The 24,045-nt window shown below is 41.2% G+C and overlaps 1 protein-coding gene across 2 annotated transcripts in view; it reads left to right on the top strand.

Moving 5' to 3' along the window:
• The window catches only part of UNC5C (unc-5 netrin receptor C), a 261,037-nt gene that overhangs the window by 151,729 nt on the left and 85,263 nt on the right, over window positions 1–24,045 (top strand). For both annotated transcript variants that reach the window (XM_056343746.1, XM_056343735.1), the window contains exon 2: window positions 14,117–14,338. In XM_056343746.1, the coding sequence (XP_056199721.1) occupies window positions 14,117–14,338 (222 nt within the window). The remainder of the gene's footprint in view (window positions 1–14,116; window positions 14,339–24,045) is intronic.

Below are 24,045 nucleotides of genomic sequence, written 5' to 3'. Positions count from 1 at the left end.
GGAAATGTGGCTCAGACAGTGAAATGGAACCATTGCTAGTAACCTTTTTGGTGAAAAAAAATCATGTGCTATAGCTAATAATTAAAGTTATATGTTTTCTACCCTTTCTGCCCCAAACCTTGTACAGTCACACAATGTGACCTTTACCATGTATTTACAGATGTTTGATTTAATTACTACCGTGCTCTGGTGGTCATAAATTAGAAACCTGTGAATGAGGCTACCTAACACCAAAATGAACTAGTGCTATTCAAGTCAATTTTACTAAATGAAAAGCAGAAAAAGCTGTTTAACAGGAGAACCACTTTAAACTGTAGTCTCTGGTTAGACACCAGAATAAAGACGGATTACCTCTTGCGTTATTCAAATATTAGAATATTATTACTATTGCATGGATGGATGGATTTTGCATGAATGTGAGTAAAGTAGATCTGTAGTTAATTATTCTGAGAGTTCTAAAAGTAAGTACAACTATTTAGGTTTGATATTGGCTTTTACGAGATTTCTGCCCTCAATCATTCTGTCTCTGTTTCTTGGCTATTAATCTTTATCCATTTGTAACAACATAAGGAGATTCCTGACCAGTCAGGTTTGCTGAACTTGAGGAAAAAGGGATGGGAGGGATGTGGAATTGTGAAAGAAAGGGAAAGAGAGCCTAGAGGCAAGAAAGAACAGGATAAAAATGGGGAATAAAAGATAGAACAGAAAACCCAAGAAAAGGGATGAAAAATGTCAGAGATGAGAAAACAGAAAGTAGTATTGAAATACGTATGTTTTATGCTCAAATCAGTCAGATAGCTTAGGTCTGTGTTTCTCTAGTGATGGCATTTATGATCAGGACTTGACAGGTTCAGCTGGGGCTGGATATGCTTCCTCAGAAGGGTTGTGGTTGATGGGGAGAGAGATTAGAGCACTGATCCATTGCTCCCCAGCTTTGAGCTGACCTGCTGAGGAGTGCTGAATAAATAAATACAGCAATACAAAACATGTCCATCAAAGCCTGCAAATTAATTGCCTTTCCATTATTCCTGTACAATATTTCTTTTTCTTCATGTTTTGGATTCATTCATTAGCATTGCTGTGTTGTCTTTTTGAGTGTAGGTCTGTATTTTAAAAATCAAAACCAAAGGAATCTGTTTGCTTCTGGTTAGGGCCAAGGATCTGGCACAGGCAGCAATGTTACTTGTGCAGGCAGCTGACAACTCAAAAATTTACAGGCTTGGACTTGACTGAGATACAGACAAATGCAATTTCTTGGAATAATCTGGGCTGTTGTTGAATGACACTGTTTTCTTTAGACTCAAAAGAGTCAATTGGAGATATAAATGACCACGTGTCCCCAGTACAAGCAATGCACATTTAAGGGCTAGTGTAACCCTGGCTAAATTATATTGTCCTGAGTGCTATGCAGTGTGTTAGCCCCTGTGGCATCTACAAGACAGGTGTAGATCTCTCTCAGCATTTCTTACCCCTGCTGCTAGAGGCGGTCTGCTAAAGACACTTCAAGTCACTTTTTCACTCCGTTTCTGCTACTGAAACACAATACTGTTATTTTATGACCTATAATTTCCGTTTTGGGGTGCTTCTGATTTAGTCCAAACCAATTCACAGCACTGATGAGAAACAGTGATGTAACCTAGTAGCAAGGCTCTTGCTTCTCAGGATCTGAAGCCCCACTTCCAGTGGCATTTCCTCTTGGCTTATTAAGAGATATCAGTCCCCGTAGGAACCTTACATTAAAAATGGATGTGGCAGACAAGAAACTATTCACAGATAAGGAAGGGAAGTAAGTCAGCATGGGATAGATCTAGGAGTTAAACTGCAGCTGCTGGTCTCTGAACATCGGCACTATCTGTCTTTCTACAAAACATCAGTGCTGGATCTGTTCTCAACACTTGCTGGGGATTTCTCTACTTTAACTGCTGATGCTGGTTGTAACTGTGATTTCTAAGTAATCAGAAGTTTTCCTTTTCTTTTTCTTCCCTTGTTCTTCCTGTTAGTGGCCATGAAGCAAACTTGAAAAGATTTGGAGGGAAAGGGTGGGGTGGTGGCTAGGAGGAGTGACCATGCTCTTTGCTGGTACTGGAGTTTCCCACGCTGGGATCCAGAAGCCTGGTGGCACATGTCAGAACTTCTCATAGACACAGCACATTTGCTATCTGGTCTCAACAACTTCTGCTTGAGTTGTCCTGGGTGCTCCTGATGATGGAAAGGGTGTCACTTCACAGGCACTTGGGCCAAACGTTGAGATGGAGGTAAAGTCAGGAGCCTGCTGTCTTAGGTTGCTCTTTGAAAATTAAGATTATTTTTTTTTTTAATTGTTAGAGAGTTTGAGAGTAAGAAATCAGCAAGATTTAGGAGTGAGTTTTAATGAAATTAGTCACTGCAGGGGGAAATTTCCAATCTCTAACTGAATACTTGAGACCTTTCGTGGACTCCTGAAATAACTGTGTGGGTGCAGACCGTTTCTGTTAACATGTACAAGAGGGACTTCTGCAGTTGCCTGCTGTGGGCACTGGGATCTGTCCATCATAGTTTTCACCTTTAGAAAATGATAGGTTGGGTGTTAATGTCAATGAACTAGCTGTGTTCTCCTTCCATCATCCTTTATTTGCTGAGTTTACTGATGGTGGGGGTAGAGTGGCAAGAGGAGAGGATGTGCTCTCCTATAAATAAATGTGTACTCAAAGAGGTACATTGTCCATGCATCTCCTCAAATAATCAGGCTCTGCATGGAGGATGATAGGAGATTAAATCATCCTCTATGTTTCCAAAGGAAATAAGCTTTTTTTGCTTTCATTTTGCCTCAGAGGGAGGAATAAATTTGATTATTTTGTGTTAAGATTTGGTTGAACACCTTATTATTAGCATTATTAGTATATATAGTACACACAATCTGTTGTTATTTTTATTAATACAACCACGGTATTCAAGCGGACCGGTGCTTTTCATTTGCTTACAAAGTCTCATGTATTTACAAACCCAATTGCTAGTCAAAATAAATAAATAAAAGTCTGATTCATATTTCTGATCCTAGGCAATAATCTGTGTTCTTCCATCTGGCTCACTAAATACCTAGGTGCTTAATTCAATAACAAGATATTTATCTTTTCTACTTCTTTTAAGGATTTCCCCCCCTTTTCCACATCTGGTGCTCAGATTCCCAAATTCCCGCCCCCCCTCCTCTTCTCCCCAGAAGCTCCTGCTTGGAATATAGCTAATGGATTTCTAATTCAATTTGGACTTCTGCTGGGACAAATCAGCCTCATACAAAATAACTTATGGTTCTTGAAAAATTGGCTGTGGGTGAAATTAGGTAACTAGCACCAGGCAAATAATAATCTCATTAAGATCTATGGAAGAAAGCAGTGAGTAGGTAGATATTAGTGAAGACTAATGTTAGTCTCAGGACAGCAGTCCCACCTCTAGCCCGTGGAGAAAGCCCTTCTGAGCACCCAAGGTCAGGATCCTGCTCCAAATCCTGCTCCTCGACTGCTCTATCAATGCAAAGGGAGACCAGCAACAGCACTTGCATCAGCTCCCAGATAGCCAGACTTTGTTCCCATGTCATTTCATAAACATAGATTTGTTTGTGGTCCTTTGTGTAACAGTTGTTGGCTGTTTGGTAAATGATGCTCACAGGTATTTTGGAGAAATTTTGAAGGAAGAGTCTGAGTTCTGAGTTGTTTACTCAGTTCAAAGGCAGTGTATTAGAATGCTACCTATCAGGCTGCTACATCCGTTTTGCAGATGGGACCCTGAACCTGACAGAGCAGATTTCCCCAATGTTGCAGAAGAATATCTATCTCTCGAGTCTCAACTTGATCCCTTAACTAGGTGGCCGTATGACTGAGCTATTATTTTAGATATAGGCAAGTGTCCTGTGTTCTTCTGGGACAGAGTAATCCCGCTACCTAGATTGACTGGACACTTTGAATAGCTCATGAAATCAGGATCAGTGACATCCCACTACATCTCAGTTTTATTAATCATGAGGTGTTGGATCATCACTCTTTGCTGAGTAAAATGCTTGCATTGAAACTGTTAGAAATCCATGAGCAGAGCTCTGTGGCACTTTTAATAATGGGAAAAGTAAGGGTAGAAATAGCCATTCTTCCTGGAACCAAAGAATTGACATTTTAACCCTAACATACTGACACAAGAAGCAAACTTAATTATTAATATGAAACAACATAAAAAGCAAATTATTTGGAAAGTACCACATTGTTACAGATCCTCTATCAAGCTAGTAGTATGGGACTCCTTTCATTGTGCCCTAGCCATCAACAATATGTTGCACATAGATTTATCTATATTAAACCAACTTGTGCTGTGTAATATGATTTACCACTGGCCCTCAAATCTATCTGCCTATGGCTGATGACTCTCTAGCCTGAGCTCTGTCATTGTTTCTAGTACATGACAAAGCGTTAAGAAATCCTCACATGAGGAAAGGTAGGATCAATTCTTCATTTGATCATTGTATTTGGGACACTGCATTCAGACTTTTGACACAGCAGTCAGATGAAGGACCCGAGTCTGAACTTCTAATTCTAAAAACATACACAAAGTTAATGATCCTTGGTTTTTTCCTGAACTATGTGCTTTGGAGTATACCCAGGAAAGTTGTTTCTAGTATGTGTTGAGAATGTATTTTATGTGCTGTAAAATGCATCCTACCATCTAACCACAAAGGTTATGTTAGGTCTTGTTAAAAGAGATCTTTCATATTATTGTAACAGGCACCTACTTTCATGTTCATGTAAATATGGCAGGCTCTGTCCTGTGTGACGAAGAGTGCCTGAAGGGGACTTGTGAATAAATAGGTTTAACAAAAAGTATTTTAGCCTAAGCCTTGTCCATCTTTAATTAGTTATCAGGGTTAAAGAAGGGGTCAAGAGCCTGGAGCTGCTTCAGGACTAATGTGTCAAAGGGAAGTGAAGCCTAACACTGAAGAGGAAATGATGCTTCTCAGAGGTTTAATAATTTTTTGACCCCGTGTCAACCATGGTGACTACTAATGGCAGCTGCAGCAGAAATGTTTCAAATTAGACTTTACTTTGCAGGTGGTTAGGACGGGATCCTATGCCATCATGCAGATCCATCACAAGCTAGCATCCAAAAGGAAAAATGCATTTTGGTTTTACAGGCAGAAAACAAAATCTCGTAGCCTGACATTGAGGTTCCTCTGCAGTTCACATGTTGCACTCGTATCAGAGAAAACAGAACTGACAATAATATGCAGCCAAACTGCTTGAACTCTACCAGCACAACCATGTCTAACAGGAGTTGTGTTAATTTTCTAATTAGATTAAATTCCTGGAGCTCACACCTATGGAATACAATGTGTGCGCTTGGCAAAGTAAGTCTTGCATGTTATTCTCTGTGGTTTTGTTACATGGCAGAATAAGGGAGATAAAGTTTCGGAGAAAATCTGCAACCCACTTTTTTTTTTTCCTTTTTTTTTAAAGCATGAATATTTTATTAGTTTTAAACAAATGGAAAGAAACAGCAACAGGACAAAGGAGAGCAGTCTTCCACAGGGTACAAATTACCAAGAAATGTCACTGATGTCATCTGCTGTTTGTACAAGCACTTTTGTTTTATTTTCAGGTGCTGTACTTTTGATAGCCTTGCACAGAAACTGGGCCAACCTTATCCAGTAGCTCTGTACAGACAAAACAACAAAGATTCCACCAGAGTTAATGGAAGTGTTTCAGAGAGAAATGTGACTGCTGGTATACAGTACAGGGCAGCAAAGAGCCTTTGCCTCTTCACGTGGCATTTCACACTGCCAGTGCTTGCAAGTCAGCCTCACCCCTGACGATTTGCCTCCGTTCCTGTTTCATCTATTTATATGGTTAGACAGCCTCCTAATAAATTGCTCTTGCAGATTACTGCATTAGTTTTCTTATATTGACAACAATTATCATAAAGTTTGTTGCCCAAAGAACAGCTTGGTGCTCTTCATATGCAACAGAAAGTATTGCCATTGCCTTGCATGAAATCATACCGTCTTCTGACACTTTCCTGCACCTACTCCAATGCTAACAAGTAGCTGTACCATCTCTTGCATTTTTAGGCAGCAGCTGGTAGTCTGACAGAGTAGTCTGGCTGGCAATGGTAAAATTCTGGACACAGATGCTTAAATGCCATGTCTGTGTATATAACCACAATTTTGTCTTGGATTAGCAATGGGATGTATAAAGAAATCTCCTTCCCTTACAGAGAGGGCTGTGGGAGCTGTTCTGGGGACACATGTTTTGTCTTTAGTTTGCCTCTGATCTGACTAATGATAAAATTGCCATTAGCCTCAAGAGAAGCAGAAACTTTAATTATAATTATGAATTAAACAAACTAGGGGAAGATGCCTTTTCCCAAGGCAGTAATTCATAGCTTGCAAGCTGCTTTGTAAAGCTGGTACAGTCAGTGTTTTCATCATCTAGATGTGATTCTCCTTGCTCTGTTGCAAATCAGATCTGAATTCACTGGAATTCGTTGTTGATCACCAGCAGTGCAGCTTACCAGGGAAAGCCAGGCAGAATATATTCCTAGCATTGCCCTGAGAGGAGACGGTGCTATCAGAGCAGGGGAGATGCAACACAAACTGATTGCTGTAGGTGACACAGTTGCTCAGTGTCCACATTGGCCGTGGCTGAGTGATAACCATTTACTCTTTCATCTTCCTCTGCCATCGGTGTTATACCTGACCATGCAGCGTTCACATGAAATAGGAGCAGGGGAGAGAAGTGCCTGACAGCAGAGGCCCCCCCGCTGGGCACAGTGCTGCTGACTGAGGACCAGCAGCCGTTTGGCTTATTTGGCTGTGAAACGTCCCTGCTTTTGAACCACAGCTCCCAGGCTTAGCAGGCACCCTGTCTAACGCCAGGCTGTGCTTCTGCGGCAAGGGAAAGCAAGGCACTTTCTTCTCCTCTTCAGCTCTTCCCAGCTTTCTGAGAAAGGCTAGTCAAGGTAAGATGGGTGTAACAAGCATGATCACCTTGGGCCTTCGGTAGCCTATTTATTTATTTTGGGATGTTCAATGTAGTAGGCCTGTCATTGAATAATGGAAACCTCCTTCCTGGACTCTTTATTTGAGTAAAAATCCAGTATTTCAGATTTCTTAGATGTCCATTGTCTGGATCTTGGAAAGGGTTCCCAGTTGGCGCCTGTGGCTGGCAGTGGCTGGCGTATGGATTCCCATGCCTCGGTGGAAGTTGCTTTTTTGGTAGGGGTGCAGGAGGACAGGAAAGGATGTGTTTGGGGTTTTTTTGATGGTTGCGTGTTTTGGGGGAGTCTTTTGCCCAGCAGCCTTCTGATTTATATGTAGCTACTCAGTGGATAAGTTTCTCATTTTCTGAGTTTGCGCAAAGCTCGTGTTTAACCTCCTGGGGATGTGGTATTAAGCTGAGATGTGCTGGGAGAGTCTTCACCGAGCTGTTGCAGGTGCAGGGGAAGTTCATTCCTCTCTGTGGTCTTTATTTATTCTGTTTCTGGACTGAAGTCACCCAAAAAAGATGAACATTGCATGCCCTATTGATTTCTCATTCAATCACTTTTCCAAGACCATGCCTGCACTCCTTTTTCGCTGACAAAAAGAGCATTTAATTTTGTGGGTGCTCAGTAAATTTGAGTCTGAAATTTCCTTGACCTTGCTCCTGTGAGAGTTCAGCAAGGTTCAGTGAGCATCTGGTTTGTGGGCTGCCACAAAACTAAGCCTTGTCTTCAAGCATGTAGAGGCCTGCAGTGAATTCAGCTACAAGCAAGCGGATGGCAGCCTGCCAAGTTGGCCAAATATTATGCTGCTATAAAATCATAATCTTCCTGGGCTATTTGGTGAAATCTTTAATTTTTGAGATGCTGAAGAATAATGTGTGATTGCCTTATTGCATGCCCACCCTGCAATCAGCTGGAGGTAAGGCTGGCAGAGGGTAAGTGCTGAGAAAGCCACCCTCCTCCTCCTCTTCCCCAGGGCAGGGCAAGGCAGGAAAACGTGATTTCTCTTTCAGGGCACAGGCTGCACTTTGCTGTGCCCATTCTTTGTCTCTGTGTGGTCTCCAGGGGTGGGGTGGGGTCAAGAAGACGCTCTGACATAGAAACTACTCACTAGTAATTCTTAGAAAACAGTCCTGTGTTATCCCATTTCTTCATTCAACTCAACTTTGGACTCACAGTTCCATGGGTGTTATGGGGCTCTAAGGTGGAGGCAGACTATATGGCATACAGGATTTTTTGATATTTTGCTTCCTTGCCGTCCATTTGGTGGCACAGTGATACCACCTCCTTCCTAGGAGGACAGAAGCCCTTGCAACTGAAGGGCTTCCAGCTGAGCAATTTTTGTTTCCTGGAAATGTGTGCACTGTAATCCAAACCCTTGCCTCCATCCTGATAAGCTGTTTTACTGAGCTAGCACCTGCTGTTAATTTCACAGTAAACAGCACTTGTTGCTCTAGAAAGCTTTTTAATCATAACATTAAAAAAATGAACAGAAATCCCATCCATAGTCAACTCCAGCTGCCTTTCTTGCAGCGCATGGGGAATGATCTTGCCGAGCGATGGGCATCCAAATGCAAATGGAATTAGCTCTGCAGCCATTCATTTTAAATTGCTCTTGAATCATTCTGAAGTAAATTCCATTTGAGAAGAATTTGCTTCAGGTCTCGCACAAAGAGATAATGGTCCAATATATTATGATCTATGCTATAATAGTTTAAGTCTTGCAGTTCAGAAATATAGTGAGTTATATGCTGGGTTGATGAAAATTAAAGCTTGATATATAGTAATAAAACTAGTGATCTAGAGATGAATAGATTGGTGTACGGAGCACAATATTTTCCTGCCACAGATTAGAGCTGGGATACTAGTCCATAAAAAGGGAAGTATACTATAAAATCTCCTTTTTCACTTGTTATGCATGAAGAGCTATAATATGTACAGTTTTACAAACAAATGCATGAAAAGAATAAAGGCCTTTCCTAACATCAAAAGGTTCCTGACTTAGGCAAAGATTTGTTTTACCTTAAAAGAAAATTGAACTAATATAAACCTCAAATTCCTACATGTGGCAGTCCATGCCAGCTTCTATCAATGCTGATTTCAGTGTCACTTCACATATTCCTATAGATTTTGCATTTGACTTGTGTTTAAAAAAAATATGTATTTGTCAGATACTACAGAAGGCAAATAAAAAAAGCATATCTATATCTGGGCCAGCAACTAAAATAAAAGTTCCAAATTAAGTTTATAGATTAAAATGGCTTTTTAAAAGTCATTTTCTTAATATGAATGAATTGCATGAGTGAAACCAGTTTAGCAGTACCATTAATCAGGTCTTTTGTCTTGCTAATATAAATCAGCTGATAACAACAGATGGGCTGTACACTTTATTATGTAAAAATAAAGATGAACGTGACATACTGCAGAAGTAAACTTGCAGCTCAGAGTTCCTGAACACAGAAGGGGATTTGTTGTGAGAGGGGAGAATGATGCATGCCTCATATTTGCATGTGATCAAGGTTGTAAGGGGAACTTGCTGCACATGACATTGACATAATGACTGGAAATCAAGTTTGTGAATTTTTAGTGTTTGTTTGTATCTACACTCCCAGATCACTCCCAAATGGTTTAATTAGCTTTTTCCCTCCAGATGGAGGGAAAAAAATGTCAAACAACTTAGGAGAGTTAAATAAGAGAGTTATAAAGTTTGCTGCTGTATTGCACTATTGGGAGATGAACATTAAATAACCAGTGATAACCATCAGGAAGATTCGGATTAAAGTCTCAGGCAAGATTTATCCCCTCATATAACGACTGAGCACACGAGAGGTAACCCCCATCCAAATTATAGAAACAGGCCCAGCAGGCCACATGGTTATAACAAAGTCATCCCTGAAAAACCTAAGTCAGAGTTTGGTCTTTGTATGGGGACAGAGAAATGACCTGTGTTTACCTACAGCTGGTCAGGAGAAACTTTTATTTTATAATGATGGAGAGTTTTATTAGTTTGTTAGAAACTGTAGCCTCATGAAAACACAGATTCCTGAGATTACCTCAATGTTACCAAAAGTTTGTTTTGTAGAGAGTTGCAAAAAATCTCAACACAGTCACATGTCCTATAGTGCCATTTTCAGAGATTAATATCTTTGTTGGATTTTTAAGAATATTTCATTTCATAACTACACTGCCATTGTAATTACACTCGCTTGTCACTACAAGCATTACAATGAAAGCATAACAGCATAGCAGTCTAATTTAAAAATATTAAATACAAGACTTGGATCCAAGATGTGTGTTAAGGTTGATGGTTCAAAACCCTGTCCCAAATCAGCAGCCAAATCATCTGACTGTCCCAAGCTGTGCTGCAGCTGTGCCAGTTGTGATGGTCTCATGGTTTAACCCCAGCTGGCAACCAAGCACCAGGTGGCTGCTTGCTCGCCCTTACACGTGTGGGATGGGGGAGAAGAGTAAAAGTGAGAAAACTCATGGGTTGAGATAAAAACAGTTTAATAGATAAAGTACAAGCCACACACGCAAGCAAAGCAAAACAAGGAATTCATTCATCATTTCATCATCCGTGGGCAGGCAGGTGTTCAGCCAGCCCCAGCAAGGCAGCGCTCCGTCATGCGTAATGGTGAGTTGGAAAGACAAACACCATCATTCCCAAAGTCCCCCCTTCCTTCTTCTCCCCCCAGATTTATATGCTGAGCAGATGTCATATGGCATGGAATATCCCCTTGGTCAGTTGAGGTCAGCTGTCCCAGCTGTGTCCCCTCCCAGCTTCTGTGCCCCCCCCAGCCTGCTCGCTGGTGGGGTGCAGTGAGGAGCAGAAAAGGCCTTGGCTCTGTGCAAGCGCTGCTCAGTGATAACTAAAACATCCCTGCGTTATCAGCACTGTTTTCAGCACAAAACCAAAACATAGCCCCATGCGAACTACTATGAAGAAAATTAACTCTATCCCAGCCAAAACCAGCACAAGTGAGCAAGCCATCATGAAGGGATTTAAGGTTCTTCTTCCTCAATGCATCCACATCCCAAAAGGCAAGTACAACAGCCCGGCACAGGGGAACCACAGCTGCACACCCTGTAAACCACCATCCTGAGACTTCAGCCAGTGGCAGCAGGCACGCTTGGGTGGGAGGAGGGGTGGTTTGCCTTCCCACAGCAGCCGATCCCATCTCTTTAGGAAATGCAGGAACACCAAGTGACTTCCCATGACGATTCACACAGGCTTATTAAGCTGCTGGTTACTTTTCAGCAGTGAATAGCAGCAGCGAGGGGCACTGAATGCTGATGGTGGTAGGACTAGCTTTGTAGTGTGATTGGGTTTTTTTTCTGCCAAACAAAAAAACCCGGTCGTCATCATATTCTGGATGCTCCCCTCAAGAATCTGCTCTATGAGAAAAATAACTCCAATGTTATTACTAATAACAACAGTACAGGGGCAGGGGTTGAATGAACATACTCCAGTTTAAAAAGCCCTAAAAAATCTGTCTCGGCTACTATCTTAAATGTATTGTAAAAGCACAGATTTTAAATGCCAGTTTCCAAGGTCAGGGCAGCCTCTGTGCACTCTGTGTGACAGTCTGTGAATGGTTTCTATCTATATCCCTAATATTTAATAGCAGTGTGGATGCCTTTTGATGGCAATGAGAGAGTGTGGAAAAATAAAGCTAGGCTGTATTATTGCTTGGGAAGAGTAAGGTGCTATTATAGCAATAAGCTGGTAAGCAAACTGGCTTGTACCTGACTGCGGGATGCCAGGCTTCTGGAAAGAAACAGCTATTGCCACAATCAAAATGTGAGATGAGGTTGTCATGTACTGGGCAGTACTGTGAATCCACTTTAACATAAAAATAATATTTAAACTTTCAAAAGCAGTTACCTTCAGGAGGGAAAGCCAAAGCTCACACACATTCTCCAGACTGATGCAATAAAGAATTTTACAAACTACTTTTTTTCTTTTCTGCAGCTTGCTGATCCCTCCTTTTAGACTTTCTAGTTAGATTTTTTTATAAGATGCAGTTAATTGGTCAGGCAGCGTAAGTATTGTCTTTGATAATGTGCAGAAATCTAGTGGTGAAAATAAATACATTTGTTCTTCCAGTCACCAGAAATTAGTGAAGCAATACTTGTTTAATTATAAAACATATGTGTGCTTTGTTAGTTTCCATCTGTCTGCTCACTGATTTGCAATTAAATGACCAGAAGAAAAAGATACATCCTGTGGCAATTCAGGGGAAATGATTCATCTCTAATGTTTCTGTGTCATGGATATCTGTGGAGTAGTGTGTGCGAGAGGTAGACGGAGGGAGTGGGGAAGAGGGAGAGATACAGGCAGAAGGGGGTGAGGAATGCTGAAAAGCCTCTTGCTTAGGTTCAAACATGTTTCATTATCATGAAACCAAGTGTGGACTCCTGTTAACTTATTGTAAGTCGTCTTTCTTTTTGGAAAAAAAAAAAGTGGAGAGCAAAATGGAGCAAGGAGGAAAAACCTAATCGGGAGAGGAAATGGGATCGCATAAAAAGGAGGCTGGCATGGTGAGAGTGAAAAGGAAACCATAAATAAAAAGGAAGGATGAGAAAGTGATAAAAATTAAATTTAGTTTGAGTATTTGGAGATGATTAGTTGGAGCTGGAAATGGAACTGTTATAGTATGTCACAGATTTTCCCTGTTGTAAGGTGTTGCCATCACTGATAAAGAGAAGACACTGGTAAAGGTACAATCTGTATCCATAGAGCTACATGGATGGGTACCATAGTACCTTCTCCTGCTGTCTCCTTCATCTGTTCCTGTTCTTTCTTGCCTTTCTGCAAAAGCAGTAGCTGTAAGGAGAGCCTTTCATGTCCCTTGTAATTCTGGACACAGCCTGCACAGTCATGTCTCAGGTACGGGAAGGTAGCCATCTGACATTTCATCTTCATGAAGACTGGCAGGGAGAAGATAGCCAGCCTTCCACGGTATTTTGAGTTTGATGTTCTGTGGTGTTTTACTGATCAGCAGCAGTGTCCATCACTGTGTATAATGATAACTGCTTCAGAGGCAGGAAGGGGAGATTGAATAAGGCCTTCAGGACTGATCTGTTAGTAGTTGGTGCCCCCCCACCCCTTTGCCGCTGGGAGCCTCTTGGATGCGCTTGTGCACTGACGGCAGACGGGGGGGTGGATGGGAAGGGGGTTATTCTCTGCTGAACTAGTGCTTTCTGATGTGGAAGACTTCCTCGGCAGAAAGGGTCAGAGGGGTTGTAAAGGAGAATTGTGAAGAGGGAGGGAGAGAAGAAAGGAAGGTATGTGTGTTAGGTGTTTTCAGTGTTGCCTTCTGTGCACTGGATTCTTTCTTCTTCAGACTCCTTACAACAACCTTATTCATTACCAGCGGCACCAGAGAGGTACAGAGGTTCCTTAAGTCAACAGCATGTGTCCATGTTGGCCCAAAATGTCACCATCTCACAGCTGCTCTGCCCCATGTCCCAGCTCCTAATTCGTCTCTGTAGTGAGGACTGCACAGACGAGCGTACTACAAGTGAAGTAAATAAAGCATAGCTTGGGACCTTCATTAGCAGTCTTAGCAAGAGAGGCAGAGTATGAACAAAGAAGGGCAGACTGGACTTGCATTTAGTTTTTTGTCCTTAGAGCAGATTTCAAATTGCTCATCTGAAATGAAAGGCACTATTTCCTATTTGTACCAGCCTCAGCCAGTACTAGCTATGTGCATGCACTTGATTAAACAGTGCGATAAGTCTCTATTGAAAAGTGTGACCTTGAAGCCCCCAAAAGTTTCTATTATTTCTTTTTATGGTTTTGCAAGCAACTCTCCCAAGCGCTACCATAATGCTTTATTGCTAGTATTGCGGGTGATGATAACAAAGGACCTTTCCCAGCCATGTGAATGTGCACATCCCTGTCACATCACACAGAGGAAAGAGAGCTCAGGATGTAGAGAATATTTTTTTCTAGTCTGAAAACAGTAGTGCATTTAAGCCTTGGTCTAGGAATGCTCCTAAGATAACATTTTATTTGAAAAGTATACTCCTTTTGAAATTTTCAGAAAGTGCTTCTTAAATGTTTGCCGGCTGAATTTTGTTTTTTTCATTTGTCCTTTTTTTCTCTTCTCTACAGATGATGATTTTTTTCATGAACTGCCAGAAACTTTTCCATCTGATCCTCCAGAGCCATTGCCCCACTTCCTCATCGAACCTGAAGAGGCTTACATAGTGAAGAACAAGCCCGTGAACCTGTACTGCAAAGCAAGCCCAGCCACACAGATCTATTTTAAGTGCAACAGCGAATGGGTTCATCAGAAGGACCATGTGGTGGACGAGAGGGTAGATGAAACCTCTGGTGAGTTTGTGTTATGTCATGGCGGGATGATAATTAAAAGCATTAATACCAAACCCCCTATTGTAATCTAGGAGCTATTTCATGTGGAGCTACTTTTCTTTACTCTTGATACAGCTGGGAATTCTGTATCTGGCATTACTGAACATTAGCTGTCATAGCACAGAGATGGTGTCTGCATCCAGGTCAGTTAGTAAAACATGATTGTAGAGCACCCTGCCTGAGTTTGAAACAAAAAAAAAACAAACAGAAGAACAATGCACAAACAAAATGGAATTGCTTTCTTAGCCAGGTCTACTCCCTGTTTACTTCCCCAGCGTCACAGATTCCCAGTGATTTCACTGTGCTGTAGTCAGAGACCAAGAACCTCATTCTCCCCAAAATGCCAAAGAGTAATTGGGTTGTTCCTAGAATTATGTTTTCTTGGGAAGATTTGAGAACAAAAGGAAAAGTTTAACTGGCTTCCAGCAAAAAAGAAGGAGAAAGCACACCTAGGTGCAGCTTGAAGCAGCGTGTTGATCCAGAGCCTGGCTATTATTCCATTACACTTTTCTGCCTGCTTCATAAAGCCTGTATGAAGGAGAACTATAGTAGGTTAGCACAGTAAAGAAAACAAAGAAGAAAAAAAAGAACCCAGGAACCTCATCCTTCCTCAGTCAATATCAGAAATCCCACTGTCATTCATGGAATAAAAATAAGACCCTCATAGTATGACAAAAAAAAGAAACAACCAAAGGTTTAAAAGCTTGAGTAACAAACCAGTCAAAGAAATGATTGTTTCCATTCAGGAAGACTGGTGATCGACAGTTTGAGTCACATGCAAGGAAAGAAGCAGGACTTACTGCTGTTTTGATGGCTCTGAGAAATAACGGGATACCAAGGAAGAAGGTACCCGTCATTTGGGAATTACACCATCACTTGGTCTAATTACTTCGAAAAATAACTCCACCAGATGTCTTGGAAGTCTCCTGTGAACTGGGTTTTATTTGTTTCAGCTCATTTATTTGCACAGAGATCAAAAGCATAAGCTTTTAACGGTACTGTGGTACTCTCAGCTTGAAAAAGAGAAGGTGGGTGTAGGAAGAAAGGCTGTAGAAAAGAAATCTGTATTAAACTTTGGGCCTGTTTATTTGTTTGTAAGAATTGGCTTTTCCAACAAGTTGACTGCAGCAGAAAAACAAAAAAGAAAATCTTGTTACTCAGTGCATTGACTGCAGCAGAAAAACAAAAAAGAAAATCTTGTTACTCAGTGCATCTTCAATTTTTTTCATCCATGGGAGTCCATTGGAATGAAGAAGGACAAGCAGGAAGATAGCTATTGCTGTGTTAATTTTTTAAGCTTTTATTAACATCAGCATTCAGAAACATAAAAATGTTTTGCTAGAGGGGAAATTTTTCACTACAGGTGAAAAATGCATTCTGTTTTCTCAAAAATCTCATTGTAGAAAAATTTCATGATGCCATAAAGCAAAATGCTTTCTAGAAATACAGAAGGCATCTTGAAAAGAGATGCATCTGAATATATTAGACGACAAATGTTTTGCATAACAAACAGCAGCAATTATATGGAAACAAACCCCATATCCAATTAGAGGTTAATATAATCTACTGGGGGGGGGGGGGGGGGGGCAAGGAGGGTGTCAGAAGCTGTGCACGTCAGATTATTAGCACAAGAGCCACAAACCAAGTCACACTAATAGCATGTTGAAATGAAATTGTCATCAGAACCTAAATTTGTCAGTCAGCCAGGTTGTTGCCAAAGGGTTGGTTAATGCACATCGCGGTTGCAGCATTTCTGCACCTACCTGTAAGTAGTCTGAGAATCTAGGGCTCGTAGCACATAATATAGAAATGTATTTAAGCAATGTCTTTAAGGTAGTGGTAAAATAATATCTTCTTCAAAGCAATGGAAGCTCAGGAAAGTATATCCACCGCAGATGAAGCTGGAGATAAAGTTACAGGAGACAGTGACTGTGAGGATTCATGCTGTTGTCCAAAGGAGTAGTCATTGGCTTGGCAGCTTGCACCAGTCATGCTGCCAAAGCCCTTTGACTCCACCACTTTTGAGGCTATTTTGGTTCCTTTTGCTGTTTTTTGGCTAGCTAGTGCAGGAGTTGTAACCCGGGGCACAGCAGCATGACTGAGCTGCTCAGAGGGTGTCATAAGGATGGCAGCCCAAGCCTATGCTGCTGCTGGCTTCAGGCTTGTGGTTAGAGAGGCTGGAGAAATCGTCCATGAGCCAGGCTAGGTCTAGCCTTTACATGGGTAACCCAGGGCTCAAAGGGATATGGATTACACGGTATTTCTACATGGGTCAGTCATGTAATCCCAGCAACGGAAAACTGGATGCATTCTCCTTTCCAGATATTTTACCATTCTCAAGGTCTGTTCTGCCTAAATATGAGGAAGAGCACTATGCTGAGGAGGTCTTCTGCTGCTGTTTTTGATCCTGGTCTTCTTTTTAGTTCTTTAGGTAGAAAAGCAAAGGGAAACAAGACGATAAAATAAATGAGAGGAAAAAAGTAAAGGTCACCTGTGCTTTCTTTTCTAAAGGGTGGATAATCAGGAAGAAAGAAGACGAAAATACAGGTGTGATGCTAGCAGTACATCATCTTAGGAATGTAAATGATGCATGAAAGAGAGAAATAGGTTTTGATTTGCAAAAGATTATGTGTTCATGGACTTGAGCCCGTGCCTAGGAATGAAATCTATGTGGAGGTGATTAACTCTTCTTATAAGGCAAATTTGTTTCTGTCATTGGTAAAACCAGAGACAACAGCACAGCATTAGCAGTGGCACGAGATGGAATGAGAGTGCAGCCAAGATCTCATGGAAGAGAGCAGCTAGACGGAAATGTTGAATATATTAAGAAAGTTAATTTTTATGAGAGAAAAATTAATATTTGTATCATTTTCCTGTGAGGTTTTTGTTGTTGTTGTTGGTTGGTTGTTTTGTTGTGTTGTTTGGGGTTTTGTTTTTTGTTTTTAACAAAGAGAGGGTACAAAATAAGAGCTAAGTTATATGCACTTTGCACTGTGTGATATTTTTAAACAGTGGGTAAAGCATCAGTGTAAAGAACATGCACAGGAACTCTGTGGGAGTTGCCTTCTGGCTGGAGAGGATGAGAACAGTAATAGTGACAGGGTGTTCTAGTACCACTTTATTTAATTAAATTAGACTGAAAAGAGTGCCTTGCAAAAAAAGAAATTCATATGACTGAGTCTGAGAAGCCAGAAGCTTCACATAGAAGATCATTACATTCTGTTTTTTAATCCTAAGGCTTGCTGAAATTTTTCCTCTTTATGGAAAGAACTAAGCATTTTCATAAAGAAGTCAAATGGGTGCTTTGAAAATTGTTAGTGCATATCTTTGATGCTCTCGTTTCCTGTACATGAAATACAAGGCAGGGCACGGTCCTTTTTACTTTTTTAACTGGAGTATTTTCCCATTAATGTGGAAAAATATATGTAAAGAATAAGAACACTGGTTTTAAAAAACAAAGATGAAAGTTGTTTCGAGGGAACACATTTGATTTTATGGCTGATTGTCATAAAAGATAACAGCAACAAAAGGAACCTGGCAGAACTGATGCTTTTGGGGGCAAGAAAATTCCATTGTCACAGGGCAGGAAGCTCATTGGCATCAATAACTGTTAGAGCAATTTATGCACATTTTCCAAATCACTGTACCTCTGAAAACAGCTATGCCAAAAGATTTTATTTTGCTTGTGTGCTTTTTATGGAGAAGTATTTTCAGACACAAACATACCAGTTCTGCAGTGGTGGGAGAGTTATGGATGCATAGAATATCAGTGTCCTGCACCCTTTTCACTTGTCCAGAGGGATTAAATGCTGCTAAATCAAACCCCATATCCCACAGATGTACAACAGAGAAAAATCAGGACTACAGGGATCTTGGTTTTGTCTTTTCAATTTGGATATGCATTGTAATAGTTTCTCCATGACTATTAAGATGAAGTGATCTATAAAACCCCTCTTGCCCTCTACAATGCCAGTGACATGTTCTCCTTCTCTCTCTTTCAAGCAAGGAGAAAACATTTGGGACTTTTCTAAGTGCTAATTAAATAGACATATTGGGCAATTCAGCCAGCATTATTGTTTGCCTACACTTCTGTCTTCTTTTGCTGGGCTACATAGGGAGAGAAAGGCTCAGGGAGTTGGCTGATGCCCTCCTCCATGTTCTCAAACAGCTGCAAGACAGAATAAGGACTCAAGCCTGGCCTGAGGCTCCAGCTAATGAACAAGCTTATCTGTGCAATCTCAGAGAAGAAGTATGCTCTGTTAAGTAGCAGATGAAGTCACCATTCCTTTTTCTTATGTCCTGCCTTCAGAAGCAGGTCTCTGAAGACCTAATGGCCCCCAGGAGCAACCCCAGTGCCACCCATCCTTCAGCAAGGAGGACAGGTAGCTCCAAGAACTTTCTTTTCAGCTGCTGCTTCAGTTCTTTGCCTCCCCATAGATCAGTGAAAACAATGAAGTTGGAGTCTAGTTCAGAATAATATTTTTTCTATGAATAAGAGGGTTTTTCAAACTGTGCTGAGGCAGATGAATATGCTTTTCCTTTCAGACAGAAATCTTGGAATTCTTTGTTTTAGTTTCTTTACATAGCTGCCACTGTGATTCCAGTGCTTACCTCCCACCGTTACCTTTCCCCATTATTAAAGAATTTTTGGGTGACTTGCAGATTTGATGAAAGGAGACTGAGCTTTTGACACAGGGTCAGCATTGATCTGGGAGATAGGAGGCTGTTACCTTAAGAAATGGGTTTGGCAGCCTGTCGAGGGAGCAGGTACCCAGCTAGCTAAGTCTTTAATAGATCACCCTCTCAACAGAAAGATCAAAGATTGACGTATGCCCTTTTGCCTTTAAAACAGCTCTTACAAGATGCTGCAGCCAAGACAGCAATGGGGAAACCTCCACAGTGACTGTCTCTGCTCTTCTGGCTTTATCTTCCTCTCTGTGTGTACATGTCATGAAAAGTGCTTATTTTGGTGTTTGTGATACCAGATTTTATTTTAGAAGGCTGCATTGCCCTAATGACAAAAGTCACATCAGCTTGTTTGGACGTTTTTTAAGCTGCAACTTTAAATTACACAGCAAAGATCATACAGCCTCTCATTTTGAGAAGTTGTGCTTGTTTGGCTTAGTATTTTTTACAAATAGGAAAGGCTGTTGTTTCCAAGTGTAGCAGTTCTTTGAATAACAGTGTTGAATAACTTAATTTGGGAGCCCAAATACAAAATTCAAATGTGTTGTACCCCCATGTAAGCATAGCTCAGGGAGAGGAACGTGGAGGGGTAGTGTTTTACTTGTTTTCTCAGACCTACAGCTCTTCCTTTCCTTACTACTGTTTTCCCTCTCTGCACATCTTCCTTAATTAATCTCTTTTTGCTTCTTGACCTGCTGTAGCCTCCTAATTATCTGTATTATTTTTCCAGAGTCCAAAAGATAAGGAAAAAAGCTATTTTTCTGAACAAATGTGGCCAGTATCCCTACTAACTTCAATAAGGAGATGGCAAGTGATGCTAAATGCTGCAGTTATACTTAGCCTGCAATATTTTGACTCTCTGCGTTAGAATACCTTGGGGTTATGTTAGTAAGGTTAGCCACATATCATAAATAAGGATTGTTTTCATTCCACTGTTGTCACAAGTAATTTTATTTTCTGTTTATCATTGGATCAAATCCATTACAAACATCAAGCACCTCAACTCAAAATAATTATTTCTCAGCAACATATTGCCAATTTTTAGCTCTGCTCCTTCAATACTCTGCCCCAATCCAACTCGTTTCAAGGAAATTTAAAAGTGTATCTGTGTATCTCTTCCAAAATGCTTCTGTTAATAGTTTTGAGATGTGGCTTGGAATTGATACTACAGTCCATTTTCTTTAGTAATTCGAAGTCTTTACCCTCTGTGGAGGGATGCTATAAGTGAAACGTGTTTATATGTATGGTCTGAAAGGCTGCAGCTGATGCAGGAAGGGGTATATAACTCTTATTTCTCCAAAGAACTGGAATTCTCCAGGGAAATACAGGCTGCTTACTTACACAGAAGTATATGAACAAGCCCACACTTTTTTTCCTATTTGACATCTAGGTTGCAGCATTTTGTATGTCACTCGGGCTGTCTTCTCTCTTCTGTCACTCCCGTGGTCTGGGAAGCAGCTCTCCCAGCGAAGAGGAGCCCCATGCCCATCACCGCTGCAAGAGAAGTTCTCTCTTCTTGCAGTTTGTGTCTTCAAAATCAGCTACTGGGAACGTGGTCCCCAGCACAACCAGATCAAGGGAATACCTGACAACAAAGCTGCTGCAGACATTTTTTGCAAGCAGGCAAAGTTTCCACTTTTATCTTGAGTAATTAGTATGTTTTGATAGAAAAAAAAGTCATTCTGGAAGCTTCAGAAGAAACACACTCACAGAGAGGCAGAGAATCACCATTTTCTAGGATATACATTAAAAATGGTGGTTATTTTTGTTGAAGCGAGTGTACAAATCACTGATGTCTGTCCTGACTTAAAGAAGGGAAATGATTTTTTTATATACAGAATAACAACATTGGGCCAGATATTTGCTTCCAGAGGGAAATCTGCTTACAGGCATTACAAAACCACCCTGAACCCAGGGAGACTGTCTTTTTGTACAGAAGCCTGCAAAAGACTGAGGATTTTGAGTGTAGACTCTACTGACTGTAGTATTCACTTGCAATACATGTATTAACGTACCATTAATGTCTTTCTTAATCCAACTGTTGTATGTGGAACTTTTGTCCCTGTAAGTCCTTGTGGAAGGCTTCTTCTAGCTTGTAGGCCTAGACACCTTCTTCACATGTTCACAGCCATGGACACTTGCTGTTCTGCTGATGCTGTCCTATCCAGCATCTCTTTGTCTGCAGCTGTGCCCAGCCACCTTTACAGGCAGCAGCCTGGACCCCATGAACCCTCTGGGCTCAGGCTGCTAAGCTGACTGAGGTGACTTTTCCAGCCTCTGCACTTGCTCTATCCTTCAGGGTGTTCACGAATACTGACAGGGGGGTCCAGAGGGAGCTACTCTTCCCGCATGGTAATCCTGCTCATGCTCTTCCTCTTCAGTAAGGATGGGCCAGTGGGAGGGGGCATTTGCCTATTCCAGATTTTCTGTAAATGCACCACCTGTCTCTGTGCAGATCACTCAATGTCTCTGTTATTTACCTCTGCAAAGTGCTTTGGGACCAAAAAATAAAAGCTTTAGGATATTTATTCATTTCTTATTGCAGCATTAACTTTCTGTCTGCAGCTGTTCACTTAATTGTCCTGACGGTTTCCTGTGGGCTTCTAGAAAAGACAGGAAATAAAGTTATTTAAAATAATAATGAGAGGAATATGGATGCTTAGTGCATTCATCTGAAGCATTCAAGGATACCCTTCTGAATATTTCCAGCCTACACCTTGTCTCCCTCCAAGTTTTCCCTTCGTTAAACCCTTTGTTACACAGTCGTAATCCCATTAATTCCCTGAAGTCCATCTTCAGATATCAGTCCACCCACCAGGGCTTCAGACTAGCCACGGCTTTGCACAGCAATGCTTCCATCTGTGTTCCCTGGCTCCTTTGGAGCTGAACGCCCTTTGTGTGGGATCTGGAGCCTGCATGGTGAGGGTGGTCTGGTGCCTCAAAGGCTAATAAATACCAAAGCAAGTCCCAGAGGTTAGTCTCCATCCTGTGTCTGCTGGCCTAAATGGAAAACAACTGTTTTCTGCATACAGGAATGGCAGAAAAGAAGAGCAGAGCCAAGGTCTTGTGTGCTGTCAAACAAAAGTGCATTTGTGTCCTATAAATGTAGTTTTTTCAGTTAATTAAATATGAGAATGAGTAAGACTAATAGGTCTGTAGTTTCACCTGAAAATATTCAGGAAAGTGAAAGGTCAAAATTATACCGTATTTTTTTCTTCAATGAGAGCAAGTTATAGTCTAATGCAGCCGCTGTAGACGTGCTCTGAAGCTGTTTAGAGACACTGGGGTCTTGATCGCTATGCAAGACATTTAAGTGTTGTCTTGATTCCCTCGATGTCTGTGTAAGCTTGTATCTCAGTTACCTGAGTAGTATCTTCTACTTTTTTCCTCTGTTAGCTCATTAGACAGTGAAATAATTCTCTGAAGAATTCCTATTGCTTAATTTTACATTGAAGAAATCCTTTTCTTTTTCTCTTTCTTTAAAAAGACATTTGTATGGAACAACTGTTGCACATAGATCAGATTTAGTGAGGCTTTCTTCATGATGCGCGTAGGGTACCAAATCATCACTGACATCTAAGAGAAGGAGAGGTAGCTGTCATATGCAGCTCTGACCTGTACAGGATCTAATTTTGTGCTACGTTTGCGGGTTCACTGCCTGTGCTCATTTTGTCGCTCCTACGCATTTCTGATTCGTACATAAATGAGCAGCATGATGTGGTAGGTATCAGCAGGACTGCCATTCACCTGCAAGGTTATGTACAGCTCTTTCTCATCAGGTTTTGATGGGATGCCTCTCACAATTTCTCATAACTTCTCATCCTTCTTAATATTTTGATTGTGAGAGCAGAAAGGGAGTCTTTTGTCAGACACTTCTGTGTCTCTTCTTTCCCCTGAATACTGATCTTTAGGTCCTTGCAGACTCTTCTATTTTTTGCTTCCAGGTTTTGATTTTAGAGAGGATCTCGGCTGGTTGATTGCTGCTTTTGCCTTCCCAGTGACTTGTATAACGATGTTTCCATAATGAGTGCTGACACTGCACCTGGGTCAGTTGTTCTGCCCTCCTCTGAAGAGGAGTAAGGATTGCTGGGCCTGAAGAATAATAATGCCTAGAAGTGGACCAGGCTTTTTGGGGTGTTTAGTTTTAATCCTTTTGTTCTTCAACTAAGATGGAAACCAGTATTGGAATTCTGTCAGAGTGGGTACCCAGAAGAAAAAAAAAAAAAAAAAAGAAAAAAAAAGAGGCAGCCAGAATTACAGGAATACTATTGATGGCATTTACTTACATAGTGAAAAAGGTGTATTTTCATGTCAAAAGTCGCATGGATCTATAGAGCAACTTGCTCACATCCCTGGTGCCTTGCTGTAGCTGACAGGGATAGAGCTGTGCTCTATCCAGAGACACGTACACACCAAATGACTTCTGTGACCACCAGGCTGCCTTTTCACACGCCTTCCTGCGATGACTCTTTTATTCACTACAAACTAAGAAAAATCTCCTGCTGTTCAGGAGCTGATGTTTTGACTGCTGCCCTGGCACAGTCCTGAAAACACTCTGGATGGGGGAGCAGACAGTAAATTCACAGAGCTTCATCTCTGTCTGGACAAAGTCACTTAATGGTGCACTGGACAAAGCTGCTTTGAAAGCAGTTGCTTGCCTTTTCACTTCTCTTTTTCTAATATTTTTTTTTTCAGGATACTTAAGTCAGCTGTGAAATGCCATCCCTAGCATGCAGAACAACAATGGCAAAAAACGGTGGGGCTTTTACACTTCTCCCCCAGCCTGCTGTTCCTGCACATTGTAGACTGAAAAATAGGAAAACAACTGCTGAGGAAGGCTCCCGAGTGACACCTTGTGTCACGTTGCGACTGTCCTTGTTCCCACAATAGCTGCACCAGCCACTGAACTGTGTCATCGCATCAAGTTCACAGAAATAAGGCATTTTCACATTGTCTCTGCTTCTCAAAGCCACACAGAGTGG

The sequence above is a fragment of the Falco biarmicus genome, chromosome 1 (assembly GCF_023638135.1).
Source record: "Falco biarmicus isolate bFalBia1 chromosome 1, bFalBia1.pri, whole genome shotgun sequence".
Taxonomy (NCBI): Eukaryota; Metazoa; Chordata; class Aves; order Falconiformes; family Falconidae; genus Falco; species Falco biarmicus.
This window is presented reverse-complemented; position numbering and strand designations above follow the sequence as displayed.